General features: G+C 42.8%; 2 protein-coding genes and 1 long non-coding RNA gene across 7 annotated transcripts in view; 2 read left to right on the top strand and 1 right to left on the bottom strand.

Moving 5' to 3' along the window:
- The window catches only part of SNX25 (sorting nexin 25), a 51,942-nt gene extending 45,621 nt beyond the window's left edge, over positions 1–6,321 (top strand). For both annotated transcript variants that reach the window (XM_083631080.1, XM_083631081.1), the window contains exons 14-19: positions 418–582; positions 1,642–1,759; positions 2,726–2,792; positions 3,930–4,111; positions 4,710–4,810; positions 5,727–6,321. In XM_083631080.1, coding sequence (XP_083487206.1) covers positions 418–582; positions 1,642–1,759; positions 2,726–2,792; positions 3,930–4,111; positions 4,710–4,810; positions 5,727–5,807 — 714 coding nt within the window. In that variant the 3' untranslated portion in view covers positions 5,808–6,321. The remainder of the gene's footprint in view (positions 1–417; positions 583–1,641; positions 1,760–2,725; positions 2,793–3,929; positions 4,112–4,709; positions 4,811–5,726) is intronic.
- A 985-nt stretch (positions 6,322–7,306) lies between these two features.
- Positions 7,307–25,894, bottom strand: LRP2BP (LRP2 binding protein). Of its 4 annotated transcripts, none has more exons than XM_083631315.1 (9): positions 25,627–25,894; positions 22,573–22,705; positions 20,857–20,969; positions 19,694–19,801; positions 15,396–15,538; positions 14,110–14,215; positions 10,868–11,091; positions 7,919–8,084; positions 7,307–7,739 (listed from the first exon to the last, which is right to left on the bottom strand). In XM_083631315.1, exons 2-9 carry the CDS (start codon positions 22,679–22,681, stop codon positions 7,674–7,676), a joined length of 1,035 nt encoding a protein of 344 aa, XP_083487441.1. In that variant the 5' UTR covers positions 22,682–22,705; positions 25,627–25,894; the 3' UTR covers positions 7,307–7,673. The 4 variants fall into 4 exon arrangements, with proteins under 4 accessions (XP_083487441.1, XP_083487442.1, XP_083487440.1 ...); XM_083631316.1 differs by having other exon boundaries at positions 25,679–25,894; XM_083631314.1 differs by lacking the exon at positions 25,627–25,894 and adding an exon at positions 25,022–25,317.
- LOC310770533 lies at positions 8,018–15,380 on the top strand. The gene is made up of 4 exons (XR_014552242.1): positions 8,018–8,106; positions 9,536–9,603; positions 10,689–10,769; positions 14,862–15,380. It is a non-coding gene; the product is annotated as an uncharacterized lncRNA (long non-coding RNA).
- Positions 25,895–27,298: the final 1,404 nt, after the last annotated feature.

The raw sequence follows: 27,298 nt of genomic DNA, 5'->3' as shown, positions 1-27,298 counted from the left end.
GAGAGAGAGGGGTGTGCGGCCTGCACAACTACCCAGCTACCCATGCCATTGACATGCAGCTACTGGGAGAAGTCCAGTTAGCTACTGACCACACTGGTGGCAAAGGCTACAGATTGTCCCTTAGCAACTTTCTGAGGCCATATGTTAGGTAGGTCCACTTTGCACTTAGATGGCACCATTGTTAAAAGCATAAACAGGATGCTTCCCCTGTGCTGTTTTCAATTAACATACTTGCCAGGAATGTGCCTAGGAGCTACTGAAGTGTATTGATTCCAGAAATCACTGCTGATTTTGTAAACCCTTAAGACTGGCTGACATCGGCAGTGCTGATTAGCACTCCTTGCCCTCATGCAGAGTCTTCATCTGCTCTGCTTAAAAAAGAAAATTACAATTGTGGTGGCTTTTCTTTTTCCACAGAAATTGCTTTCTGATGAAAGGCTCTGTCAGAGTGAAGCACTTTATGCCTTTTTAAGCCCTTCTCCAGAACACCTCAAGGTTATCGATGTACAGGGAAAGAAATCTTCTTTTTCACTCGCTTCTTTTTTGGAGAGGCTTCCTGGTGATTTCTTTTCTCATCAAGAGGTGAGTGGGCAAAGAGCAATATTTACGGTAGATGAGCACCCAGAATAAATAGGAAGCATCTCAGATGGAACTATCTGCAGAATTAATTTAAATACATGAACTAATGGACAGCATATTAAAGTGCTCTGCCAATTGTAGTGCAGGTTGCCAATGAATGTTTGTGCCATCTCCACATTTCACTGGCACCAACTGTTCAAGCTCCACTGAAAGCTATTGTGAAATCCATTGTGGCTTGTGCCCAGGTACACAAATCTTGGTGATTGAAGCACATACAATGGCATGCATGAAACCCAAGTCTAAGCCATGCCTTCCCCAGTTTAAGAATCCTGGGCAGCAAAGCCTAAGCAGTATTCTAGAAAGCTTTTGTCAATATACAGTGGTACCTCTGGTTAAGAACTTAATTCATTCTGGAGATCCGTTCTTAACCTGAAACTGTTCTTAACCTGAAGCACCACTTTAGCTAATGGGGCCTCCCGCTGCCGCTGTGCCACCGCTGCACGATTTCTGTTCTCATCCTGAAGCAAAGTTCTTAACCCGAGGTACTATTTCTGGCTTAGCGGAGTCTGTAACCTGAAGCGCCTGTAACCTGAAGCGTCTGTAACCCGAGGCACCACTGTAGAAGCACCATTGGTCTTAACAAATCAAGGTGGCCCCTTCTGCTCAACCTTTACTACCATGGCTGTCCTCACTAATTCATTGGCAAGAAAGAGTAAGAGATAATGGACTATGGGAGTGGAGATTTGGCATTAGCATAAAACAAGTGGACAGCCTTTGAACGGCTACAAGATGTAGAGGCGTAAATCTGGATCTGACAGCTGATTTATATATGCAGGGGCATTACATAGTATCTTCTTACTTAAATGTTTAATTTGAATAAATTTGTGATGCCTGTCTCAGGCATATAAATTTTTGCTGGAGGTACAGACTTGGACAGTGTGGGTGGCTCCACCATTAGGCGGAAGGAGCAGCCTCAGATTGCTATCTTAGATGGGGAGCAAAAATGGCCACCATAACTTTTGGAACCACCTTTGCCACCCTGTGCTTGTTTGGTTTGTCCAGGAGGAGGCTGAAGACGATGACGACCTGTCTGACTATGGAGAAGATGTGGATGGGAAACGGGATGCCCTTGCTGAGCCTTGCTTCATGCTGATCGGAGAGATATTTGAGCTGCGAGGAAGTAAGCAGTGGTCTTGTTCATTGTTGGGTTGGACTAGATGACCGTGGTGATGTTCCTTCCAACTCTACAATTCTATGATTCTGTGAGTGCACTCATCAGGATGATAGAAATGCACCACATTTTCATGCTCGGTTTTAATATGGGACGGTGGTTTTCTGTCGGAAACATGACTTGAGCCATAAATCAAGCACTTGCGTATGTAAAATGTTCTACATGCACCTCATTGCATAGACGTGTGCTTTTTGCATGTAGCATTAGCATGGTTGTGACCTGGGTAGGTGCACTTGCAACATTTACGCAGGTAAAATTGTTCTACCTGTGCCCCACATAAATCAGGTCTCTTGCACCTCATTTGCATATGTCTTAGTCATGGTTTAGTGTTAACGCGCAGCCCCTGTGTTGCAGAAATAACTCTGTAAAGAAACATTCTGAAGTTGAGCATGTTGAGCAGTGTAACTCTTTAGCTAATTTCCACATGGAAAAAAGTGTATTAGTGTTGCATGCTATATGTTAAAATCCTCAATGTAAAATAGGCAGTGCTTTTTTTTAGGGGGTACTCAAGGGTACACTGTACCAGCACCTCTTTTTGTTAAAAAGTGTGACACTTTCTGTAACAACTTCGTGGTGAGTACCGGCGCCTATTTTTTCTAGAAAAAAGCCCTGAAAATAGGTAGCAATAAATAAATGAGTTTTGTATCCTGATACATTTAAACCATCTGTGTGCAAATGGAAGCACTAGGGAAGAATTGTTCACTAGAAAGGTTGGCCGTTTTTAAAAATTGTCTGGGCTCCCTATGAAGGCTGCTGAGTAGGAAAAGTCACATAATCACTTGTAGTAATTAAAAGGGGGCGGATTTTTACGTAGTAAACAGCATAACGTGAACATATACTTAAGAGTATTTGAGTGGACCCTAACTGCATGCTTGGAGTTGACTTCTGTGTGCTGCTTGCTTTTGTTTGTTTTAGTGTTTAAGTGGGTGAGGAAGACGCTAATTGCACTAGTTCAAATCACTTTTGGAAGAACCATCAACAAGTGAGTGCATTACGATTTCTCTGCTTCTAGAATTGTACTCAGAATCAGCTGCTTGATGCAGGAACAGCTGACAACAGCACTGACATGGCTAGCATGTTTGTTCAGAAACTAGCTTCTGCATGTTTCTTTGTATGTAGAAAAGGAAAGTTAAAATTTCACAAGCTTTGTTTCAGAATTCCAGACAAATCTTTCTTAACTTTCCCCATGCGCCTTGTATGTCACAAATCCTTATGTACTCAGGGCTGAACCAGAAAGCAGGGTGGGTGGGAGAGCCAGGCTTACCCAAAATTTGGTGCCAAGGAAATTCGAATTTGTGATCTGCATCAATTTGTATATATTTGCTTATTTTGCATAATTCTAATTATGTTAGGCATGGGGGAGATGAGAGTTACACAGCACATTGCCAAGCTTCTGAGACTTCATCAAGCATGCCCTACAAACTCCCAAACCTGTCCTTGCAGCTTTGGGGATTAGAAACTTGCCCGCCCCCCTTTAAATGAAAGCATAAGAGTTTCAGGATGCTGAATTCTTCACCCAGTATCAGATGTAGACACACAGTGGTTGCATTGAAATATAATGTGACTAGAAGCCACCAGAGGGGGCATGAGAATGGAGGATTTCTAGCTATTTGCATGTTTCCATAGAACAGTGCTTCTCAAACATTTTGAAGTGGGATTCCCCTCTACCTTTTAAAAAATAAAAAATAAACCTCTGCTCCCCCCCCCACAACAATACAGTAGTATCACATTTTAAGTTAAAACTTAAAAAGTTTGTGTTTTATAGTTAATATTATTATAGCTGCATTTATGTATAATTTTATTATTACTGCCAATTGTTTTACTCAAACCTAGTTTTCACTGCTTGCTGCTGTCCTGTTCCTAGCTCTCTCTCCCTCTCTCCCCCCTTTTTATTTTCCAAATTTTAGGTATTGCAGTTATAAGAGTAACATTTAGATTAGTCCAAGTTGCTGTATTGTCTAAGCAACATATTGTATCTAGGTGGATATTTGCCTCGTGGAAACCCTATTTTTGTTGCTTGATGTGCAAGTTGTCTCTAGGAAGTTTCAAAGTGGGTTAAAAGCACGTCTACTCTGGCTATAGTATTATGACCATTTCTTCTTGACGCCTCTCCCTCAAGGCAAATTCGTGACACTGTAAATTGGATCTTCAGTGAACCAATGCTTGTTTACTACATCAACGTGTTCCGAGATGCTTTTTGGCCAAATGGAAAACTGGCGTCCAACTCAAAGCCCAGAAGTGAAGAGCAAAGCCGGGAGACGAAACAGAAAGCACAGCAAAAATTACTTGAAAACATTCCAGGTGAGCATATCAAATCACGTGTCATATGTTAACGTTCAGAATCAAAGGAGATTATGATAATAAACAATATCTACCATTTGTTTAGCCCTTAGAATGTTCAAAACACTCCACAGGCAGAGTTAAACTCTGCCCACTTTAATAAGCAAATCTATGAGATTCTATGAGATTAAATTTTAAGCAAACCAAGTACACAGAGAGAGAATTGCATATTTAACCTTTATATGGATCCCTGACATCTGTCAGATGTTACTCTGTGGGTAGAAGAACTGTTTCTTTTAAAAGAAGTCAGGGTGGCATTTACGTGATATGGAAAAAGCAGAGAAGCAGGGAACTAAATCTACTGCTCCCAAATATTGAAAATAAAAAGGCACTTTGCATGTGTATTAATCCATATTATAGTCTTGATGTTAAAATCTCTGATTTGTTTTTAAAAGATAGATAACAGGAATCTATTTTAACATTTTGGATGTGCAGGCTTTTGAATCAGCATCTCAATACACAGCTTACATTGCTCATTGTATATATATTTTTAATTCATTTGAATTTCTTAAAACACATTAGCAGATGCGTCACCAAAATTAAATATCTTTTCTTTCAGATACACTACAGAGTCTTGTTGGTCAGCAAAATGCTCGCCATGGTGTAATCAAAGTCTTCAATGCACTTCAAGAAACCAAGGCCAATAAGCATCTTCTTTATGTGAGTTACCAGCACATTATTGTATGGGTTTGTTACTTAAAATTACTCTTCCTTCAGACCTCAGAACTTGGATTCTTGGTGTTAGTTTCTGGCATTTACCCTTTGGCCTGCAACGGTAGCTGTTTTATCCTCTAACCTTTTAGAATTATCTGCAGAATTTGTTTTAATCAGGGATGGGCGAGATCCACTGAGGGAAATGTGGAATTTGGGAGATAAAATCCCCTTGAAGGTCTGTGCCCTTTGAGGTTTTGGTTTAGACTGGGAGGAAGAGGGATAATCTAAACCTGATAAATTTACTAATGCTTGAGGTCTTCGTAGGGATGCGAAAATCTGTGCAGAGCCCTGTAGGTGACAGTAAACAGTAGGTGACTGATGAATAATAAGGATTTGGTCCTCCTCAGAGGGCTACCAAGAGCATTTTTCCATGTGTGGTTCTACAACTGTCAGATGTGCAAATTGTGGTTTTTTTTAAAAAAAAACAGCCAATGAACCATAGTACATAGTGGACAACCTGTAGCCTTCCAGACAGGGCCAAGCAGGGCCATGAGGCAGCCTGAAGCAGCCGCCTGGGGTGGTGGAATCCCATGGGGCTGTGCCCTGCCCACTGCCAGAGTTGCGTGGCAGCTTCCAGCGAGATCTTGTGGAACCAGGTATAAAACCTTAGAAAAGGCTTTTACTGGACGGCCACTCTGAGGAAAGCGTAACAGGCCCCACAATAATCTGTGGACTTTACAGCAACTACTTCCTTCCATGTATGCCCCTTGTCCCTGAATTGACCACTGTGGGATCCATGTTGTAGCCCTTGGGGGCAGGGTGTGTGGGCTTCATCTCTGCACCTATAAATGACTTGCTACAAGTTTGTAATTACCGGTTCAGAAAGAGGGGGGAAACGCTTTTAATCTCTCTTCTTTTCCAGGTGTTATTGGAATTGCTGCTAATTGAACTGTGTCCTGAGTTGCGAACTCATTTAGAGCAGCTTAAAGCAGCTCAGGTTTGAATCTGCACAAGTGAATTACTACTAGAGACATGTCTGTTCTTAATAGCAGACATGTAACTTATTTCCCTCTTTTCCACAGAGGGCTGGCTGAGGACTACTGCAAATTTGTATTTTTCTTTTCTTTTTAAATTCTACATGGAGCAAACAAGACTTGAAAGAACTGACGATACGGTAGAATGCCAGCACTGCATAGTTTCTGGCTTTTATTTAACTTGTTACATGAATAATTCTGTTTAAGATGCAGATTGAAATGTAAATGTTAATATAAGGTATAAGAACTATAGAGTATTTTAAAACATTTATGAAAGGCATTTTGCTTTAGTGGTATACCAATGAATGTTGTACAGTTAATTTCCTTGCTGAGGATAATGAACATTCCTCTATTTTCTTGTTGTATTGAAGAGCCTTGTTGTGCAATATATGTAAAGATATTGTGTAAATTTTATTGTTTTTATTTTTACCAAAGATTTCCCATAGTTTGGAGCCTTTGTAAGCAATAAATAACAAAAATGAATTGTAGTGTTTCATAATTAAGCTACACTTTCAGTGGGTCAAAGTGCTGCTTTCAGAGAGAATTGCACTGATTCTGCAAGATGCAGAACATAGATTTAATGTCATAAATCACATGAATGAATGACTTGGCATTCATTGCATAAACAATTATACTAATAACCTGTTCACTTAAACCTTTCATCCCCTCTTGATATCATCTATATGGCTATTTTCCTAAACATGGCTCTTTTTAAAGCACTGGTAAAAAAACATCTGGATTTAATGCGAAGGTTGCCAATTCACTGCTGGAGACTCCTGCTTTTTGAATTTTCTGAAACTTAATTTAGTCCAGCTAGGAAATATGATGGTATTCCAAAGCCTGAATGGGCCCAAAAGCCTTTTGGGTCTCCCACACCTTAACAGATGGAGAAAAAAATCCCTTTTCAGTTCCTTGTTCCTAAAGAAAAATGCCGCAGTACAGCCACTTTGCTTTTCCATGAGTGGGTGCCTCAGTCCTTTGCCAGCTCAAAACATAGCCACTACTGCCTTGAAAAAATGCCCAGTAGCTTTGTGAGTAGTAAGGGACTTTTACGGTACAATTTCAAATGCACACAATGTGTCACAGTGTGTCAGTAATCAACTCCACATGCCTGAGCTCACGGTTTACTTTGATTCTGCAATACACCAACCTACACAGGGCAGAGGGTTTAGTGCTCACCAGTTTCATGCAGCTGCCCAAGAGGCATGTCTTGACAAACAGACTGTGACTAAATTGTAAAGCTTCAGCATCTACAGGGTGTGCTACTGTTCAGCAATACTAGAAAGGTCTGATATGATATGGGACTTTTCAACAAAGTTTTATATGTAAAGGATGGTTCAGTTGTTTAATTCCAGTATTCTTTTGCAGCAACTGATGACTGAAATAAGAAAAAATATTTGAGAATTGAGAGGTATTTAATAAGCTGGCCTTGAAAACTTTTAAGTATTTGTAGGCAATGAAAGATGCATTTAACGATGCACTTTTTATTAAGTAAACTAGGGTTGGACAGCCTTCCTAATGCTGTTGGATTCCATCAGCCCCAGTCAGCATGGCGAATTCTCAGAAATGGTGAGAGACAGTCCTGCACCCCACCCTGATACCAGGTAACAGAGCTACAGTTCTGAACTTAATGCACGTTGACCAAAAGTTGATGGTTTCGTAACACTGAAAGTAACTCATACAATGCTTTTCTTTTAGATGAAGATAATCAGAACATTATGTACCTAAAACGCTTGAAATAATAACCATGATTTATCAAAAGCTGAACGACAACTGACATTTGTCGTTATAAAGACAAACCTCCGGACCTTGCTCATATTCATCAAAATGATGCTCTAAATTCGCCCATGATTAGCCAGTAGCTCAAGTTCAGAAGCCAGATCGGGATCCAGCCTGCATGCCTATAAACACAAAGATGAATTAGAGTGACCATAATTGCAAATGAACCTTTATACCTTCATCGTATTATATAAAACTTACATTACAAAGCTACAAGGACACACACTTTTTAAAAAAAGTATTTCGAATGAAGATCCAAATAATGTCGCCTCAAAGAGCTAACAGAGTTAAAGCGACTTACCTTAGAATAATAATTTTTAGCTGCTGCTAAATCTTGTTGTGTTCCTAGTCCAAACTGGAGACATCTAGCCAAGTAGAAGGAAGCCATAGCAAGCCCTCTCTTTATATAAAAAGGAATGCAGTCTGTTGCCTTTGCTAACTTTTCAACGTCATCATTTTCTGCAGTCCTGTTTGGATTCACAATACAAGGTAAAAGTTTAGTTATTCTCAGAACACTTGGGGGCCGCCATTACGACTTTGCCAACTGTTCTTCCTCCACATCTGATCAAGCCTCTCACTTTATACCTCACCTACCCCTTTGCTATCCCTCCGCAGCAGTCGCAGCTAGCACAAAGCACCTCTCTCCTCACACCTTCTGCTAACCCCTTTTAAAGCAATGGGGAGGTGCTTTAAAGAGCAGTTTTCTGGAATGCTAACACAGCTGGAGGGAGGTATAGTGGTACCTCAGGTTAAGAACTTAATTCGTTCTGGAGGTCCGTTCTTAACCTGAAACTTCTTAACCTGAGGTACCACTTTAGCTAATGGGGCCTCCCGCTGCCGCACGATTTCTGCTCTCATCCTGAAGCAAAGTTCTTAACCCGCGGTACTATTTCTGGGTTAGCGGAGTCTGTAACCTGAAGTGTCTGTAACCCGAGGTACCACTATACTTCAGAGTGCCTTGCTAAACAGCTCTCTGATGCGCCTCCCCCCTCCATTAAATAAATTTGTCAGAGCTGCCTACCACTGCACTGCTTGTTTGCTCACCTGCCTGCCTGTCATTTGCCCTGTTTACTTGTTTTTATTTTATTTATTAAATACTGGAGTTGGTGTGGTGGCCTACCAGCAGCCACGCAAACTTCAGCATGACAACATCCTTGCATGTTGATGTTTAAGGGAAGAAGCAGGAATAACTTGTATAATTGGTGCATTTTTGTGCTAAAATCCTCGTGCCCCTTCTCCACTTTTTGCAAATGAACCAAGAGACAAGCAAAGAGTTGTTAAAGCCATATTCCTTGTGAAACAGCAACAGAGACAGGCTTGTGTCATAGTCCCCGCCCCCACGCATCTTGTCTTCTCATGCTCATTTGCCTGAACATGAAAAGCATGTTGAAAGGGCTTTTGTTGCTGTTTTCAGAAAAAAATGGAGGGGACGTTAAATACTAAGAGCCTTTTGCTCTTGGTCAAAACAGCATTAGAAGGAGAATGGTCTGCAAAAGCTGGCATTGCTGCTGCTGTCAGAAGGAGGTGTGAGATTAGAAGTTTGTTGTGATCTCATAGCAAAGCAAACTAATCATTATAAGTTGGGAGAATTAAGGGCCATACTAGATATTATTATTATTATAATACATTTATTTATACCCCGCCTTTTTCCCTGATGGGACTCAAGGCAACTTACAGACATGATGGTGTTTAAATTGTTTGGCTGTGTGTTAAACAAATAACTGACATGGGAAGGTGGCGATCCAGACTGAGAGCATGCTGGGGGTTGGGAGGAAATAGGGCTTTCCCCCTACTATGGTACCAGTCCTAATTGGGGGTTTCCTCCCTGCTCTCCCTTCCCAGAACACCAGCATGTTCTCTCTTCTCAGGGTCCCTCCCTTCTCATTGTACTCAAACATCTCCCTCTTCCATTCTTCAGCTGTCTCCTGTGTGAGAGAAAAAGGATGCAGAGCCCTCAAATGGACATGGCAGTGAAGGCAAAACCAGGTGCAGAGCAGGGCTGAAGAAAGGAATAGAGAAGTGGCTTCAGAAATGGGGTTGTGGTGGTGAAAACCAAGCTTAGTAGTTGCACGGGGTGGGAAGGGGGAACCACTTGGAGTAAACGTGGAGGAATGGCGAGCAGAGCAAGTAGGGACACAGCCCCTACTGGGCTAAACAAAAAATGAAATCAGCTTGTACAAGGCCAGGCAACGTGAATAATGTAATGTTGAATTTGGCCCAAAGATTTCACAGTAGTATAGTGACTTGTTGTAATGATCTCAGGCAGGCAAGCAAGCTCTGATAAGAATTAATGAGTCTCTGGCAGTTTTATGGTATGTTTATTTACAATTAACACCCAGAGAGCAGCTCTGAGCTTGCCGCTCTTAACTATGAGTTGGTCACTCTGATTCTTCACCCCTTTCGCAGCACGAAGGGTGCCAGTCCTTCCTCTCTTATACTTCCCTTTCAGCTCTTCTGGTTCGGGGACAAGGTGGGTCGACTCCCCCCCCCCTCAAAAGAAGAGTCCTCTGAATGCTGCCTCCCTCCTGGTTGCATAGCAATCCCCTCAATGTCATCTACTCCTCCCCTCTCTGCCTGCAGTCCTCTGAGCCTTGCTTCTGAGTGAGCATGCTTAGACGTGCACCATTAGGCAAAAGGTTAGATGTATCATTCTTGTCACAAACCAGGTAGGAACAAGTGGAATGGTAGCTATTTCCCAAAGTTCTAGGACATCATTTAACAAAACCATTATGGCAAAAATGAGAGTGCTGAATCATTTCTCCATTCTCAAATGACATCCAAGTGCTTTAAAACTGAAGCTGGATGTATTGCTGAAAAAACCCTTGAGCTAGAAAAAGATTACTTTAGCACTTGAACATGCGATCTGGAAAGTAAAATCATTCAGTGACATGAAGAAAATTGTCCTACCACCATGCCTCACCAGATATGAACTAGATCATTATGCCTTTCCTGGGTAAACTCATGTGTTCCTCCCACTTAAAATCTAGTATCCTGAATTTGGTGGATATTAAGGCAAAACATAAAACTGATTATCCTCCCCCCCAACCGTCTTTCTCTTTTGCTGGAGAAAGCAAGGAGAGTCCAGCAGAGAGGAAATTTAGTTGCAACGAGCAGAATTGCTTTTTTAAGATCAGCAACACAAAAATTAAAAGGTACCATATTTCTATGTATCTGTTCTTTAAGAACTGATCTAATAATGCCTTTGTTTTCATCATTAGCTTCCACTTGAATTACTAATGAATTAATTTACCTTTTGGCAAAGTCAGCTGCTTTTGTAAAAAATTTCCTTTTGTAGTAATATTCCACCAAGTGACCTTTAGCATAGACATTCCCACGATCTGAGGCTGCAGTCAGGCACTCCAGAGCAGCTTTTAAATTTGGACGTACACCGTGCCCATAAAAATACATAAGACCAAGGATGCCCTGTGATTCCAGGCTCCCATTCCCACAAGCTTCTGAATGCCAAAAGAAGGCCTGTAGGAGAAAGAATGGGGTTAGTGGCATCATGGTTGAATGGGTACTGTACAAAATACGCTTACAAGCAGCCTCACTGGCTAGGCAGAGATGTAGACTTGTAATCACCATAACATAACGGCCATTAAATTACATGTCATTGGCACTTTAGCCAACTGATTTGAGGGCTCTCTTATTACATAGACTAAAAAAGGTAAAGGACCCCTGACAGTTAAGTCCAGTCACAAACGACTGGGGTTGAGGCGGTCATCCCGCTTACTGGCCAAGGGAGCTGATGTTTGTCCGCAGACAGTTTTTCCGGGTCATGTGGCCAGCATGACTAAGCCGCTTATGGCGACACCAGAGCAGCGCACGGAAACGCCATTTACCTTCCCGCCGGAGCGGTACCTATTTATCTACTTGCACTTTAACGTGCTTTCGAACTGCTAGGTTGGCAGGAACTGCTAGGTTGGCAGGATTACATAGACTAGGGCAGGGGTCAGCAACCCGCGGCTCCGGAGCCGCATGTGGCTCTTTTACACCTTTGCCGCGGATCCGGGTCGGATACTAGTGAGGGGAGGAGGCGCATTGTGCGCCCCGACACTCCCCACTGTGGCGGGGGCTGTACTGGCTGTGACGTCGCATGGGGGCGGTGCGTGCGTTAGTCACGCACCGTCCCGACGTCAGCTTCCCGCCCGCTACATTGTAAGGGGCATGTACGCTGGTCACTGCATTGAAAGGGGGCATGTACGCTGGTCACTGTTTTGAAGGGGAGTGAAGAACACACACACACAAAAAGGTAACTTGTTAATTTAACGTTTATTTCTATGAGGAGGAGTAATTCTGAGGGGTCAAACAAAGAAATAATAAAAAAGTGACAAAAAAGTTATTTTTATAATGACGAATTTTGCGGCTCCCAGTTTTTTTTTCTTCGGAAACGGGTCCAAGTGGCTCTTTTTGTCTTAAAGGTTGCAGACCCCTGGACTAGGGGATACCAATGTGGTTCCCACAGGGGCTTTTGCTGACGCCTACGGGGTCCCCTGCCCTGGCTGAAATCAGGCTTGAAAGAAACATTCTGTTGCAGCCCATAGAACAGGTTGTGGTGTGGCCTTGGTTGCGGAGTTTATATGTGGTGCCCGTGACAGTTTCTCCTGCTTGTTCGCGGTCCCGAAAATGTTGGCGATTCCCAATTTAGGCATATGCATAAATGGCAGTGAAAATGGTAGTGAACATGCCAGCACTTCTGATGTAGGGTATGGGCAGCTACCAACTGCAGTATAGACTCTTGGGGCTTGTCCACCACACTTCTGCTTGCCCTGTGCTTGATAGGCATTGGTACGAGAGGTTCTTCGTCTGCCCTGCTGCTTTCCCTAGGAAAACTTGCTGTTGAATCGGAACAAATGTTGATCCGCAGAAAACCCAATTGACGTTTTGTTCTGATTCAGCGGTAAACAGCACGTTTTCCTGGGGGGAAGCAGTGGGACAAGTGGAAGTGTGTTTGAGCACTTAATCTTAGAACACAGTCTTTTAAAAAGAGCAAGCCAATGTTTCTATTTACAGCCTGCCAGATGTTTTGCTTAGTTATAAATGCAGAACTTCTCTGATATTTAATGCCTTCTTATTTTTTGAAATGTTGAGCTCATGGCATTAAGAAAAGACTGGTTGTTAAATTACCCCAGGATGTTCAAGCCTTCCTTCAAATGACTAATGCTGTTATCATGAGATTCAAGTCTGATGTGCCAACCCACGCAGCTCATTAGTGTTTCATTACGCAAACCTGGCCACAAATGTCAAAGGGTCGAAAGTGAATTTTGCTTTTGCCAACGTACAACTTCATTCTTTTTCTTTGTAGTGCTGCTATCATCTTCATTTTATTTCTACACTGCCCTTCATCTGCCGATTGGTACATTAAATTATTCTCATAATTGCTGTGGCTCAGTTTCTGGGGCAGGGGAATGATTTGAGTTTATATTGGTGCAAGTTGGATCCTTCTCTCTCCTAGGTATTTGAAAGCTAAGGCAAGAATGTTTGGTTTAAATGGGGGAAATGTGTTTTGCTTGAAAACTCAGGGAAGCAAATGGCTTGGGGCGGGGGGGGGGGGAACCACACATTTCACTTCTTGCAGTGGCAATGATCATAAGTGATATGGGTATCCGGTACCCTAAATTCAGATAAGGTGAAAGGCTACTGTGTCTCTTAGTTTATTCTGAAAGGTAGTAAAAGCTAGCTCTTCTAAATGGTTTAATATACCAAGCATGTTTGAGGGGAGACCCTATTCACATAGAGAAAAGATAATAGGTATTTTTTTTCCTCAGTCAAGCAAGAAGGATTTGCCTGTATAACCAGGCTTCTGCATGCACTGCCAATGTGCAGCTGGATACTGTATTAAGTGTCATAATGGCTGGATCATATTTTGATGCAAATGGGGATGTAGCTTCACAAAGAGCCACTAGCTCATGGGTAGGCAAACTAAGGCCCGGGGGCCAAATCCGGCCCAATCGCCTTCTAAATCCAGCCCGCAGACAGTCCTGGAATCAGCGTGTTTAGAATGTGTCCTTTTATTTGTATGCATCTCTGGGTTATTTGTGGGGCCTGCCTGGTGTTTTTGCATGAGTAGAATGTGTGCTTTTGTTAAAAATGCATCTCTGGGTTATTTGTGAAGCATAGGAATTTGTTCATCCCCCCCCCCAAAATATAGACCCCACAAGTTCTGAGGGACAGTGGACCGGCCCCCTGCTGAAAAAGTTTGCTGACCCCTGCAATAGCTCTTACACATGTCTAGTAGCCTACAGCTACAAGCAAATTAGGGGCAGTGCTGCTGTAAAACTTTCTTCCCCCTGGCAAAATGTGCTGCACCTCAAAAGGCACCAGAAACACCTTAAATTGCTTGGCAACCTTTCATTGCAAACCAGTTGTGGATGCACAAGTATTTTGTACTACTCACTTGATTCTTGCCACATCTACATCACAGCAGCCTCATTTAACTGGACAGCACACCTGAATCAAGCTTTGTGATGAAAGCCAAAGCAGGACACGTACCTTTTTCAGATCCTTTCGATGCTTTGCTGAATACAGCATCCCAAGGGCTGTTTGAGCCTTTACACTTGCTTTTGGGTTCCCATGGTCTGCAGCAATAAACCATAAACTGGAAGACATAGGAAAACATGAGTGGCATGGTTGGCCTGTTCCTCTTAAAAGAGGCATAGGTAACCCGTGGCTCACTGACTGATTTTATATGGGGGTGGGCAGAAGAATAAAGGGAAAGGGAGAAGCAATGGACAGAGCTAGACTGGTAAAGAAAAAGTGATTTATGTGTGTTGTATGTGTGATATGGGATGCGGGTGGTGCTGTGGGTTAAACCACAGACTGGGGCTTGCTGAGTTGGCGGTTCAAACCCCCGCAACAGGGTGAGCTCCCGTTGCTTGGTCCCTGCTCATGCCAACCTAGCAGTTTGAAAGCACATCAGAGTGCAAGTAGATAAATAGGTACCACTCTGGCAGGAAGGTATATGGCGTTTCTGTGCGCTGCTCTGGTTTGCCAGAAGCGGCTTAGTCATGCTGGCCGGATGACCCAGAAGCTGTACGCCGGCTCCCTCAGCCAATAAAGCGAGATGAGCACCGCAACCCCAGAGTTGTCCGCAACTAGACCTAATGGTCAGGGGTCTCTTTACCTTTAAGTGCGATATAACATTGTGTCACCAGATGGCGACGTGGAGTCCCATTTTTCTCTACCTGTTTTCCCTGTTTAAATTTACAATGCTTTAAACTGAAATGCTTCTTTGCTGTGTCTAGATCCAGCCCAAGACAGATGAAGCAATGGAAGGTGGAGAGTTAAAAAGCCCTCTGTAAGTTATCGCTCAGACCTCTGGCAAAATTAATCTGTTGTTCCATCTCCTGGCAGCCAAACCCATTATGTGGAGGTGATGGAGAAGGGAATGAAATGTTTTTTAAAAGGTGATAGCATGCACGGACAAAGAGGCTCTGTCCCTGCCCACCAATGACACCTGACAGATTACTCCTAAGTGAATACTGGCTTTGACATGTGAAAAACAACAACAAAGGTTCCCCATTCCTGCTTTACGGCTGTTCTATATTGCAGTGTCCAGTTGCAATTACAATGAAGTGGGAACCTGGAAAAAATGGTAGACTGAGCCCCTCGTCTCCGTGCTGAGAAAATGATTCCTGCTTTGCACATTTCCTACCAGTAAAATAGCTATGTGGTGTGACGAGGCAAAGAGTGATGTGTGCGTGCATGAAAGAGGCATTAACGCATGTGACCTTTCTCAAAAGTGCATCCACGTAGTACAGGTGTCTCGTGAAGGTTACCGTTCAGCATCTTTCTCTGAAATCTCAATTCCACATCCTTCATAGCAAGCTCTTCCAAGGTTGTAGGCAGCGGCAAATTTCAAATGCCTTGCTTTAGGGGAACTGGAGTTGATAATCTTCTCCATATATCCAATTCCCTTTTGCTGTAGGTGACAAAAACAGCAAAAATACACAGCATAACAAAACTCTACCAAACACAGCATATGAAATCCATATTGGCAAACTTAACGAAAACATTAACAATTCACTAAATGTAGCAGTTACCAAGGGGGTAACTGTTTGTTACCAGGGGGAAAAGTTTGTGGAAAGAAAGGTTTGTGTATCAGGAAACCTAGCTAGATGGGCGGAGTATAAACAATAAATTATTATTATTATTATTATTATTATTATTATTATTATTATTTAGCATAGGGCTATTAGGATCAAGGCAAAGTTTTGGGAAATGATGCTTCTGCCATTCTAAGGAGGCAGAAATGTATTCCAGTTGGGGAGGCTTCTCTGGCAAGCTTGAGCCACAATCATTGTGTGGCTCCCAGCAGCCAGTCAGATTGGCTGGAAACAGGGTTGTCTACATGGATGGAAGCTTGGGTTACTCATATTTCCTTGGATCCACAAGTAAGGTATGTGATACACATGTATGTTTGCCTGAGTGATCGTATCTATCTCCAAAGATAGCCATCAACATGCTAGGACCTGATCAGAGATTGGTTTTGTAAGGCACTACTGCCTGTTTGATTTCAGATGGTTTTATGGCTTATGTTTTTAACATGTACATGATGAAATATTGTGCTCTACTGGTTTGTTGGGCACTGCTCTGGGAGACCCTTGTAGTATAGAAACAGTGATTTCTTTTTAGGTGGTGAATGCCTGTGTTAAGGCAGGCGTACTCCTGAGACTCTCTTCTGTGGCATCAAATCAGAGAGTAGTGGTTTGCTGATAATCCATTGTCGTCGTCCTTTACCGCAAGCAGCCAACAGACTTAGAGAACAGCCCAGACCTTAAACTTTACTATGAATCAGCAGCATTCTGCTGGTTGAAAGATTGGCTGCTTCTTGAGAACACAGACATTTTGGATTTAGAAGGTTTTAATAACGTTTTTGGGTGGCATGCATATTTGTGGTACGACAAGGTTAAAGCACATAAAGCATTTAAAAACCATATTGTCAGGAAAGCACTGTTCAATGTCTGGATAAGATATAAGGACCTATTAGAAAACAAAACCCCAAGGTGGTTGTCACCGATGGAAGCAAAGGCTCAGAAAAAGCTCAATATGGAGGCCAAATGGCCGAAATATTGGGAAATTCTGGAACAAGAAGGAGACAAATTGAAATTGCAGAGTTTTGAGAAATTAAAAGATAAAGTGCGAGATTGGCTTCATTGTTATCAAATAAGAGAGGCCTATAATTTGGACAAAAAAATTGGCTTCCAGGTGGAAAAATCAAAATTGGAAACAGAACTGTTAGATCCCAAAACTAAGATACTTTCAAGAATGTATAACTTGCTGTTAAAATGGAACACGCAGGATGAAACGGTCAAATTTGCTATGATTAAATGGGCACAAGATGTTGGACATAACATTATGTTCGCTGACTGGGAACAGTTGTGGACCACTGGTATGAAATTTACGGCATGTAATGCCTTAAGAGAGAATATTATGAAAATGATATACAGGTGGTACATGACACCAGTCAAGCTTGCAAAAATCTATCATTTGCCCGATAATAAATGTTGGAAATGTAAAGAAACTGAAGGTACATTCTTTCACCTTTGGTGGACGTGCCCAAAGATTAAGGCTTTCTGGGAGATGATCTACAATGAAATGAAAAAGGTATTTAAATATACCTTCCTGAAGAAACCAGAGGCCTTTCTCCTGGGCATAGTCGGCCAATTGGTGCCAAAGAAGGATAGAACTTTCTTTATGTATGCAACAATAGCAGCAAGAATACTTATTGCAAAGTATTGGAAGACACAGGATTTACCCACCCTGGAAGAGTGGCAGATGAAGGTGATGGACTATATGGAATTGGCGGAAATGACTGGCAGAATCCGAGACCAGGGAGAAGAGTTGGTGGAAGAAGATTGGAAGAAATTTAAAGACTATTTGCAGAAATATTGTAAAATTAATGAATGTTAAAATGATGCTGGAATGAAATTAAGTGGCATTAGCAACAAGGTTAATAAGAATATGCAAAAATGGATTGTTAATGGATGAAAAAATATAGTTATAATATGTTAAGATATAGAGTTAAGATAAAGGAAAGAGGGTAAGGATTTGCTGAATTGATTATGTAAATGGGAATACGAAAAGGGGAGGTGTGAGGAGGTCAAGGAAACAAGCAAATGAGATATAAAAAAATGGATTTGTTTTTAATTTTTTCTTATTTACTTGTTTTTTGTATCTTGTATTTTTTCCGTTTTTTTTTTCTTTTTCTTCGGTATGTATTTTTGTATTTTCTCTTATTTCTCTCTTTTTTATGCTTTTTCTTTATGTTGTAAACTTTTGTTTTTTGTAAAACCTTAATAAATATTATATATATATAAAAAATAGAGATCAGCCCAGTTCCCCAGGATGTGCTAGAGCATGCTCTGTAGTGATTTTTTTTTTTACAAGTACCAATTTGAGTAAAACAGAAAGGGTTTGGTAAATTGTAGCCAGATGCATAGTGTGCCTGATTTCTCACAGTTTTATCTGCTTCTTTCATTTGGTTTCATGTGCAGCATTTCCTTTGGAAATCCCAATGACCCCCACCCCACCCCACAATGTAACAAATATATTGCCCTCTAGTGACATTAGGAAATATTTCATATGATTAAGATTGACCAGCAATTGTAGAAACTTAATACAGTAATCGGTTTTTAAAACTTAGCTGGGCAACATATAAATGTCTTCATTTTTATTTCATTTTTTTAAAAAAACCCTTGTACAGTGGTACCTCGGATTACATACGCTTCAAGTTTCATACGCTTCAGGTTACAGACTCCACTAACCCAGAAATATTACCTCGGGTTAAGAACTTTGCTTCAGGATGAGAACAGAAATCGTGCTCCGGCGGCGTGGCAGCAGCGGGAGGCCCCATTAGCTAAAGTGGTGCTTCAGGTTAAGAACAGTTTCAGGTTAAGAACTGACCTCCGGAACGAATTAAGTACTTAACCCGAGATACCACTGTATCAGAATTCACATATGCATACATTTTGCTCTAGCATGAATGCAGCACTCAGGGATAGGACTACAGTGGTACCTTGGTTCTCAAATGCCTTGGTACTCATACGTTTTGGCTCCCAAATGCTGCAAACCCAGAAGTAAGTGTTCTAGTTTGCAAACGTTTTTTGGAAGCCAAATGTCCGACGCAGCTTCCACCTGACTGCAGGAAGCTCCTGCAGCCAACCTTGATTTTTGAACGGACTCCCGGAATGGATTTAGTTCAAGAACCAAGGTTCCACTGTAGTAGCATTGCATACCACCCAGCATCTCTGTAGGCCACCTGATACATGTTCTCCAGGCTGCTCACAAAAAGACAATGTGATATTTTAAAAAGTCAAAAAAATTAGTTGCTGCATAAAATTATGTTTAGCAGTCGAGTGGGGGAAGAGATAAAACCAAGACAGCAGCACAAATGTACAGCAAATTACAGATCTGACTTTGAGAGCCTGATTTTTAAAAAAGGCTTCTACAGATAATTTTTTTTTTTTTTACTTAACACCCAAAAGATCATAACAAAAGCACCAGGAAAGTCTCTCTGTGACAATATTGGACTCTGCCTACCATATTTAGGGCACATTCCTATGATTCTCAGTAGGGCCTCTCAGAGGCCATAGAATATTTTAGACCACCTTTCCCATGGATAGACCTCGTCTCCGTTCCCAGGCCTTTGGCGAAACAATCTGTGGTATTTTAGATTGTGTGGGGCTGGGTTATTGTTTTTGTTTGTTACTATGGTATGCATTTTTTTGTTTTTTATATTGTAAGTTGCCCTCTGATCCTCAGATGAAGGACAGTATAGAAATTTAATAAATAAAAAACACAGCGCTCTCAGAATTGGATCTTTTGCGGGGGGGGGGGGGCGAGATTCCCCCCATAAACTATGATTGCACAACCTGACTTTATCAATGACTGATAAGGCTAACAGTCTAGAAGCATCTTCTGATTCTGGCTCCACAGATTTGCTCTGCCCAATGATGTTATGCTTCAGACATTTACTTATTAATCTGCATCTTTGAAATTCATGCTGTTAAGTAAGAAAAGTTGTTACCTAATGAATAACCAAAGGGGGGGGGGAACCAATCTGGTTGCAACTTACAGGATCTGGTGGGGTCCCCAGTCCATCATAGTACATTACGCCTAGTTGATACATGGACTGAAAATCTGTGTTTTGTTCAAACTGCTGCAGTGCCTCTTCATACCATCCCTGTGCAAGAAACAACGAGAGATCAAATACTCAGGATTAAATCTAGCTACTGAAGCCTTTGGGATACAATTGTGCCATTTTAACGTAAAATATTATAAAGAAAATATAAAATCCAACCCAGAAACTGCAACTAGACATCCTGGAATATGGAAATTATGTGAACTATTTAATAAAACACGTGGAATGCCTGGATCCAAGACATGAGAGATGCATGTCACTTTCAGCAGAGAACCTTGGAATAAGAACTAGCTGTTTTTGTTCTCCTGTTAAACAGGCCAGGTTCTCTGCCTGCTCCCCTAAACAGAAATGTAAGCACTACAGAAGAGAGGTTCTTGGGAAGAAACCACTGGAAAGAACAAGTCACATGAACCCAAAGCTTTGTGTGTGCTTTTGTGATGGGCTGTGTACAGAGAGCAGTTTCCTTCACTGAGGTCACTGGACAGGCCTGAGTTGATATCGGGGTTCCCACTGACCCACAAAGGATCACTAGACAAATGGTTAGAGTCCTAAATGGATTTCATTTTCTTCATTTGTATCTAGCCACTGGACATCACAAAGCATGAATGTTAGCAAATTATAGATTGCATAAAAATTACTTAAGTTTACATAAATAAAACTGACCCATACCAAAATAAAACTACATACAACAACATAAAATTCTGAATCTCTCTGGCAAATCACTGGATTGCCCCTTAAATTGTTGGGCCCAATTTTAGCACATATTGAAATCAGTAAAATAAAAATAAAGATGTAAAGCCTGAATAGAATAATATAAGCCCTGAGCAATATAAAAGCATGAATAAACTTGAAATTCTGCATCTTCCTGGCAGGACAGGAAGATTCCCCTTAAATTTCCCCTTAAAATTTCTCCCCTTATAGCAGATAGAAAATGAGCCAGTTTGAGCACATTACACCAATCTGACCTGGTATATGGTTGTGAATTTTCCTAACATATTGGCATCTGAATTCTTAATCCCACATTTCGACACTGATACTTGTCCAACACAATTTCAAACTTCTTCATGTATGTATATGGTGTGTGTGCAAAGTCCCACCTCTTCAAAATACATCTGCCCTCTGAGAAAAGAGGCCAAAGGATCTCCATTTTTAATCCGCTTTTCCAGTAACAATTCAGCCCTTGAAAGCAGATACTCGTGACTGTAAATCTCTGTTTAAAAAGCAAAAAACAAAAATAGTATTTGATCCTGAAACTTTAAAACAATATTCATTGGATTATCATCACCTATGAGATGACATAGTTCTTGTTTTGCTACACTACAAGCTGCATTAAACAGTCTCCGGACTTCTTTTGATATTATCTGCATGCATCCTGCGAAATACAGCTTGGGGCTCACAGCCAAAGTAAGTGGCCCCAATCCAAAGTTCACTGTACACAACAGTTTGCCTGCGAGTACCAGCTATACAGATGACACAGTCAATTTTTACAGTGCCTGATTAAACTGGGGAGAAGGAGAGCCAAAATTCAGCCCCCTTACCTTCAACAGCCATATCTACAGGAATATCAAAGCTGACCACACCATCTGCCAGGAAATATGCTTGCGGAACAAACCCAGCATTCACTGTGTGTGTATTCTTTTTATTTAAAAAAATCTACAACACTCCTTGGCACCTGAGGGGCCCAATCCTGAAAGCAGGCCCATGCACACAATGCACAGATTGCCCTCTTTGTGTCAATGTGCCTGAATGATTTCAAAACTGGTGGAAAATAAATCTGACCTTGAAGCAAAATTAAGATCAAGGAACAAAGCTCCTTGTTAACCGGAGGTTTTCTTCCCTGTGTTTAGGAAAGTGGTAGCAGATCCCACGAGCCAGAGGAAGACAACCTTTTCAGAGCTAAGGGCTACAATACTGGTGGCGATAAGTGGGACCAAAGCAAGAAGTGGGTGGGTGTGGGGCACTCCCTCTCATCCATGCTCCCCCCCTCACACACAAACATATCCATTCACACAAATGCACAAGCACCATCTCTTCCCTTCATTCATCCTCACCCTGGGTGTGGGCTAGAGGCTGCAACTAAAAAGGATGTGTGTGGCTATATACATTCCTTATACATCGCAACAGATGAAGTAAAGAAGCAGCAACATCACCTCTCTACTAAAGAATATGCTTCCATTCAGCTCAGAAGCTGCAGTGCACAGGAGTGTTACTTCACAGCAGAAATGGGAATCTGTGTTCTCCAGATGTTGTGAGACTCCAGCTCTCATCAGCCCCAGCCAACTACTGTGAACAGATTTTTTAAAATGATACCATCCATGGGATATGGAATGAAAAATCGAACAGCCTAGGCACCAGGGTCTTCATTATGCAGTGGACACTTGGGTTGCAAATGTGATCTGTGCGGGAGGCACGTTCGCAACCTGCAGCACCGTGTCTGCGCACGCGCAGGTTGCAACTTGGCACTTCTGCACAAAGTGTGATTGCCGAAACCCGGAAATAACCCGTTCCGGTACTTCTGGGTTTCGGCGTCCGTAACCCGAAAAAACACAACCCGAAGCGTCTGTAACCCGAGGGATGACTGTACACCTTTAGGTGCTAGGTGAAAAAACGTTCCTCTTCAACCAGGACTTTGGTTGACTAACATCCTAGGTCCTTTTAAATGTGTTTGTGGGAGGTTGGGGTGTGTGTTACTGGTTTGTTTTGTTCTTGTTCTTATTATGTATTCAGTGTTTCTGTAGTGTATTTGTATGCTGTAAATGACCCTGAGAGCTACAGATCAAGGGCAGTATACAAATTTAATGAATAATAATTACCTGGGTCAGGTTTGAACTCTCCTGATTCAGAAATCTGGACCTTTGAGATGGTTTGGAGAATGGTCTCGCTTCTACTTTCTTGAGGCAAAGGCTCACTGGTTAGCTCCATTTCTTTCTTTCGAACTCTTTCTTTCTGGAATAAATGATTAAATTAGGAGTAAATGCCCAGGCTTGGGAGATTGTGAGGACCACAGAATAATTACTACTTGCGCCTCATTCAGCCATCAAAAATAAGAGATTCAGAAGCTACAATCTAATCCTTTAAGGTTCTCTTCTTAAGAGGAACATCTCATGCTGATTTTTAATACTACCCACATTTACCTTTATGGGAACGCACAGTGCCAGAAGCTTTCAAAGGCCTCTTGTTATGAAGGGCACCTTCTACACTTTGCCTGATCTTGGCCAGGCTCCAAACAGTTGAGAGGCTTGATTTGAAACAGGAGGCAAAAAAAAAGAGATGCCTGATGTCTACACATACCACTAATCCAACATTTGAAAACAAGCAGATAAGCTGTTGGCTACATACATACACATTTCCAGGCAATTGAAAACTTTTACTAACAAGGGCTCAAAATAAGATAAGAGAAAGCAAACTTTGGGGGGGGTGTCATCTTGTATACTTTTCTTTAAAAGTTTGCTCTGCCCTGCCTTGAGCTCTGCAGAACAGCACAAACATTTTCTATTTTATATAATATTTTTATTGCTTTTCCGTTTTTAACATTATTATAACATCATACCTCCCTTTATAAATTTTTAGCTCTACCGAGCCATCGACTTCCCTCTGTTCTGTCATCTGGTTTTTATAAAACACATTCTAAATACAGTGGTACCTCGGGTTACATACGCTTCAGGTTACATACGCTTCAGGTTTCAGACTCCGCTAACCCAGAAATATTACCTCGGGTTAAGAACTTTGCTTCAGGATGAGAACAGAAATCACGCGGCGGCGCAGCAGCAGCGGGAGGCCCCATTAGCTAAAGTGGTGCTTCAGGTTAAGAACGGACCTCTGGAATGAATTAAGTACTTAACCCGAGGTACCACTGTATAGAACAGCACAAACATTCTCAGTGTGACAGGTCCCGGCGCAAAATCTTATGAGGTTCCATAGTTTTGCTTTCCCCCATTGTATAATGGTAGCAACAAATCCTTTGGCAAGTCTTCCGTGCAACACAATGACATTTATTTTGTATGTTTTTAACCTGCGTTTTTCCCAAGAAGCTCAAGGCAGCACACTCCTTGCACTCAACTCTCAGTGGGGGCTCCTAGAAGCTGTCAGCATGCAACAGTGGCCACACAATGGCTACGACTGGGTCTCAAACCCTTGCTGAGTTAGGGACTTCCCCTGCATGTGAAGACAGGCTCTGACAGATGGAGAGGACAAGACCGATACTGGGCCCAACGGTCAACAAGGTGGTTTCTGCACATGCAGTAGAGAGGGAAGTGATGGGCAGATGGGACTTGTCCACCTGGGAATCTAGAAGAAGGAAAACTCTAATCCTGAACCTCCACTGCCCTGTGGGATATCTTTGGGAGAAGAAAAGGCTCAGGAGTAAACCCTACACAAATCCAGTGTGGAGTCACTAAGACTGTCGGATAGCATCTTGTGTACCTCCTTCTGGCAACTCCTGCAGCCAACCTGGAGCCACAAATGCATTGCACAGCCTTTGTTTGGACCACATCAGCAAGGCCGAGAGTGGGGGGGGGTCTTATCATCTGGACATCCCAGGTAAAGGTAAAGGACCCCTGAATGGTTAAGTCCAGTCAGAGGCGACCATGGGGTTGCAGTGCTCATCTTGCTTTCAGGCCGAGGGAGCCAGAGTTTGTCTGCAGACAGCTTTCCGGGTCATGTGGCCAGCACGACTAAACCGCTTTCGGCGCAACAGAACACCGTGACGGAAAACAGAGTGCACGGAAACACCACTTACCTTCCCGCCGCAGATACCTATGTATCTAGCGTGCTTTCGAACTGCTAGGTTGGCAGGAGCTGGGACAGAGCAACAGGAGCTCACCCCGTAGTGGGGATTCGAACTGCTGACCTTCTGATCGACAAGCCCAAGAGGCTCAGTGGTTTAGACCACAGTGCCACCCACATCCCAGGATCTCCATACACACTGCCCAGACTTGTGCCCTGGGGGCGTCACTTCAGTCCTAACACAGCCTTTTGACTTCACCCCTGGAGGCGCACTCCATTGTCTCTCGAGACAGACAAAGGCCAACAAGAAGTGCCTAAAACTTACTCCAATATCAATCTGTGCCAACAGTCTGTTGCCAGGATCCTAGCAAAGAGTCCTGCTAAGGTCAAAAGGACTTTCCTGACCCTATTACTGTGGAAATAAATGCCTTGTTCACAGACCGAAAGGGATTAACCTCAAAGTCTGGAGGGACGTTTTGTTTACAAAGGGAGATTCTCACACATGTAGGGCATGAAGAAGAAAAAAGCTAGGCGCACAGGTGACTTATCCCCAGTTTTAGAAGGTCCCCGATCCTGAGTGAACTTCCTCATCACTATATGGACCCTCTCAGCTTATTATGATGGTCAGTGATGTGATGATGATGATGATGACGACAATTCTGTGACCATGGCTGCCTCTCGCCCCTCCTTCGGAAATCTGGAGGGCGAGGGTGTCCCTTTCCTTCCCCACGTCTCGTCGGAGGAATTGCCCCCAACAGCTGAGCGAAACAGGGAAAGGTGGGTGTGTCTTAATTCGAACCGGAGCTTCTAGGGCTCAGAACACTTTCCGTGCCAGGGGATGGTGCTCGGGTGGTTGCCGAGACTGCGGTGTGCCCTCTGACCATGCGCAGAGTGCACTAGCGCCACCAAAATTAACCCGTGCACCTGTGATTTAGCCGCGGGGTCTGATGCGTGTGTGACTTCAAGTGGCGTTCGAAACCCAGTACTTAAAAATATACCACTGTAACATTTGCGAGGGGGCAAAACCAGGCGCTTTGTTGTGTGCGTGGGGGCGGGAGAGAGAAAGAGGGAGGGAGGGAGAGAAGTGCATGGAAAGGGAAAATGAACCCGCCCGATTCGGTTCCCCCGCGCGCGCGACTCACTGAATTGACCACCGGTTCCCATGGCGAACTGCGCGCGCGCGCGCTCACTCACACTCTCTCTCCCGCTTCCCAGCGCCCGCCTCCTGCCAGCTTCGCGTTGCTTGGCAACGCCGCCTTCGAGCCTCCCGGAAAGGCCCGCCCTCTCCCAGTGCCCCGCCTCTTCGAGTGCTGCGGCGCGCGCGCGAGCGCTTGGCGGGGAGAGGAGAGTGGGGAGGAGGCAGTGAGGGAGCGGGAATCCTTTGTTCGCTCTGCTGAGGGCGGGGCAAACGAGGGGCGCGCGCGCGCGCGGTCAGGTCACAGACAGCCCCGCCCCGCTCATCCTCATTCTCCTCAGTGCCGGTAAAGAGGAGGGATGACAGGACGGTGCGCGCGCACACTCCAGAAGCTGCCTGCGACCGAGGGAGCATTTCGTTGTCTCCTCAGCAGCTAAACAGGGCAGTCCGTCAAAATAAATAAATACATAATTACATCATTGCAACCTAGCCAAAATCAAGAGGGGCTTCTGGGAAAGTGATGATAAAAAGAAGAGTGCCTCTGAGCATATGAGGCAGGAAGCTACTGGAATAATCTAGTTTGTAATAGCCAATTCTAATTGATATATATGCCTTATGGTTTGCTCACAGTATCAGCTTTCCTGAAGCATTTCACTGCATGGCTTTGACTGCGGGAGTTTTGTTATTACCTACGTAATTTTATTCTGTTATGTTGCTGCGCTTGTGGCTACTGCTAATTTACCCCAAATTATATCTCCGGAGGGAGGTGCACAAATTTGATGTTTTAATTCTGTCGTTCCTGTCTAGGCGGGACGCTGCAGTGACTCCCTGCAAGACGGTCAATTTGAGAGGAAATGCAGCGGTATGCAAACTGCATCCTCCCATGTCTGTGACTGTTAAGATTTCTAGTTTAAAATTACAACTATAGTGTTTTACAGGAAAGCGCTATCTACTCATAAAAGGTAGAGTGCGTCAGGTGCTGGGAAACCTGAGTTACAGATATGTGCTAAAATATTTAGGACTCACTGCTGCTTTGTGTGATGAATGAATTATGCCCATAAAGGGAGGGGGGTGACTATTGCTAGCAATAATGAATTAGATTCTCTTTAGAATAGCAGTAGCCAAAGGCACATCACAGTCTTATACTTTTAAACATTACATGGACAATCTCACTAAATATAGCACTGCTAAATTCACACTTTGTCACCACAGTGGCAGTGACAAAGTGTAAATTGTTCTCTCTTACATTTCTAGCTCTTCTGTAAATTGGCAGGGGGGAGATGCACACATCTTCCCAATTATACAAGACCCAGACAAGAGGAGAAGCAAGATTCAAAGCTTTCTTCTTGCTTCATTATGTAGCTTCTTAACAATTCTGTCGAAAAATCAGGATTGAAACCAGACTGATTAGTTCTTGATTCTGTTTTATCAAGAAGCCGTCAAACTAAGATGCTGCATGTGTGCATGGGACAGGAAATATTTCTGAAAACAAACAACTTTAGTGAATGTATTTAGAATTAGTTTTTATCATAGGCCAGATAAGCTTTTATAAATTTAAAAAACTAAGTCCTGTGGGCAGTCTACCTGAATGTATTCTCTTAGTGTGTTGAATATACTACAGTGGTCCCTGCAGGAGATTGGCATACACACCCATAATAAAATGTGAGGGATTGTGATGT

This window comes from Podarcis filfolensis, assembly GCF_964270895.1.
Source record: "Podarcis filfolensis genome assembly, chromosome: 9".
NCBI lineage: Eukaryota > Metazoa > Chordata > Lepidosauria > Squamata > Lacertidae > Podarcis > Podarcis filfolensis.
The sequence above is the reverse complement of the archived record's forward strand: the minus strand, read 5'-3'. Positions and strand labels throughout refer to the sequence as shown.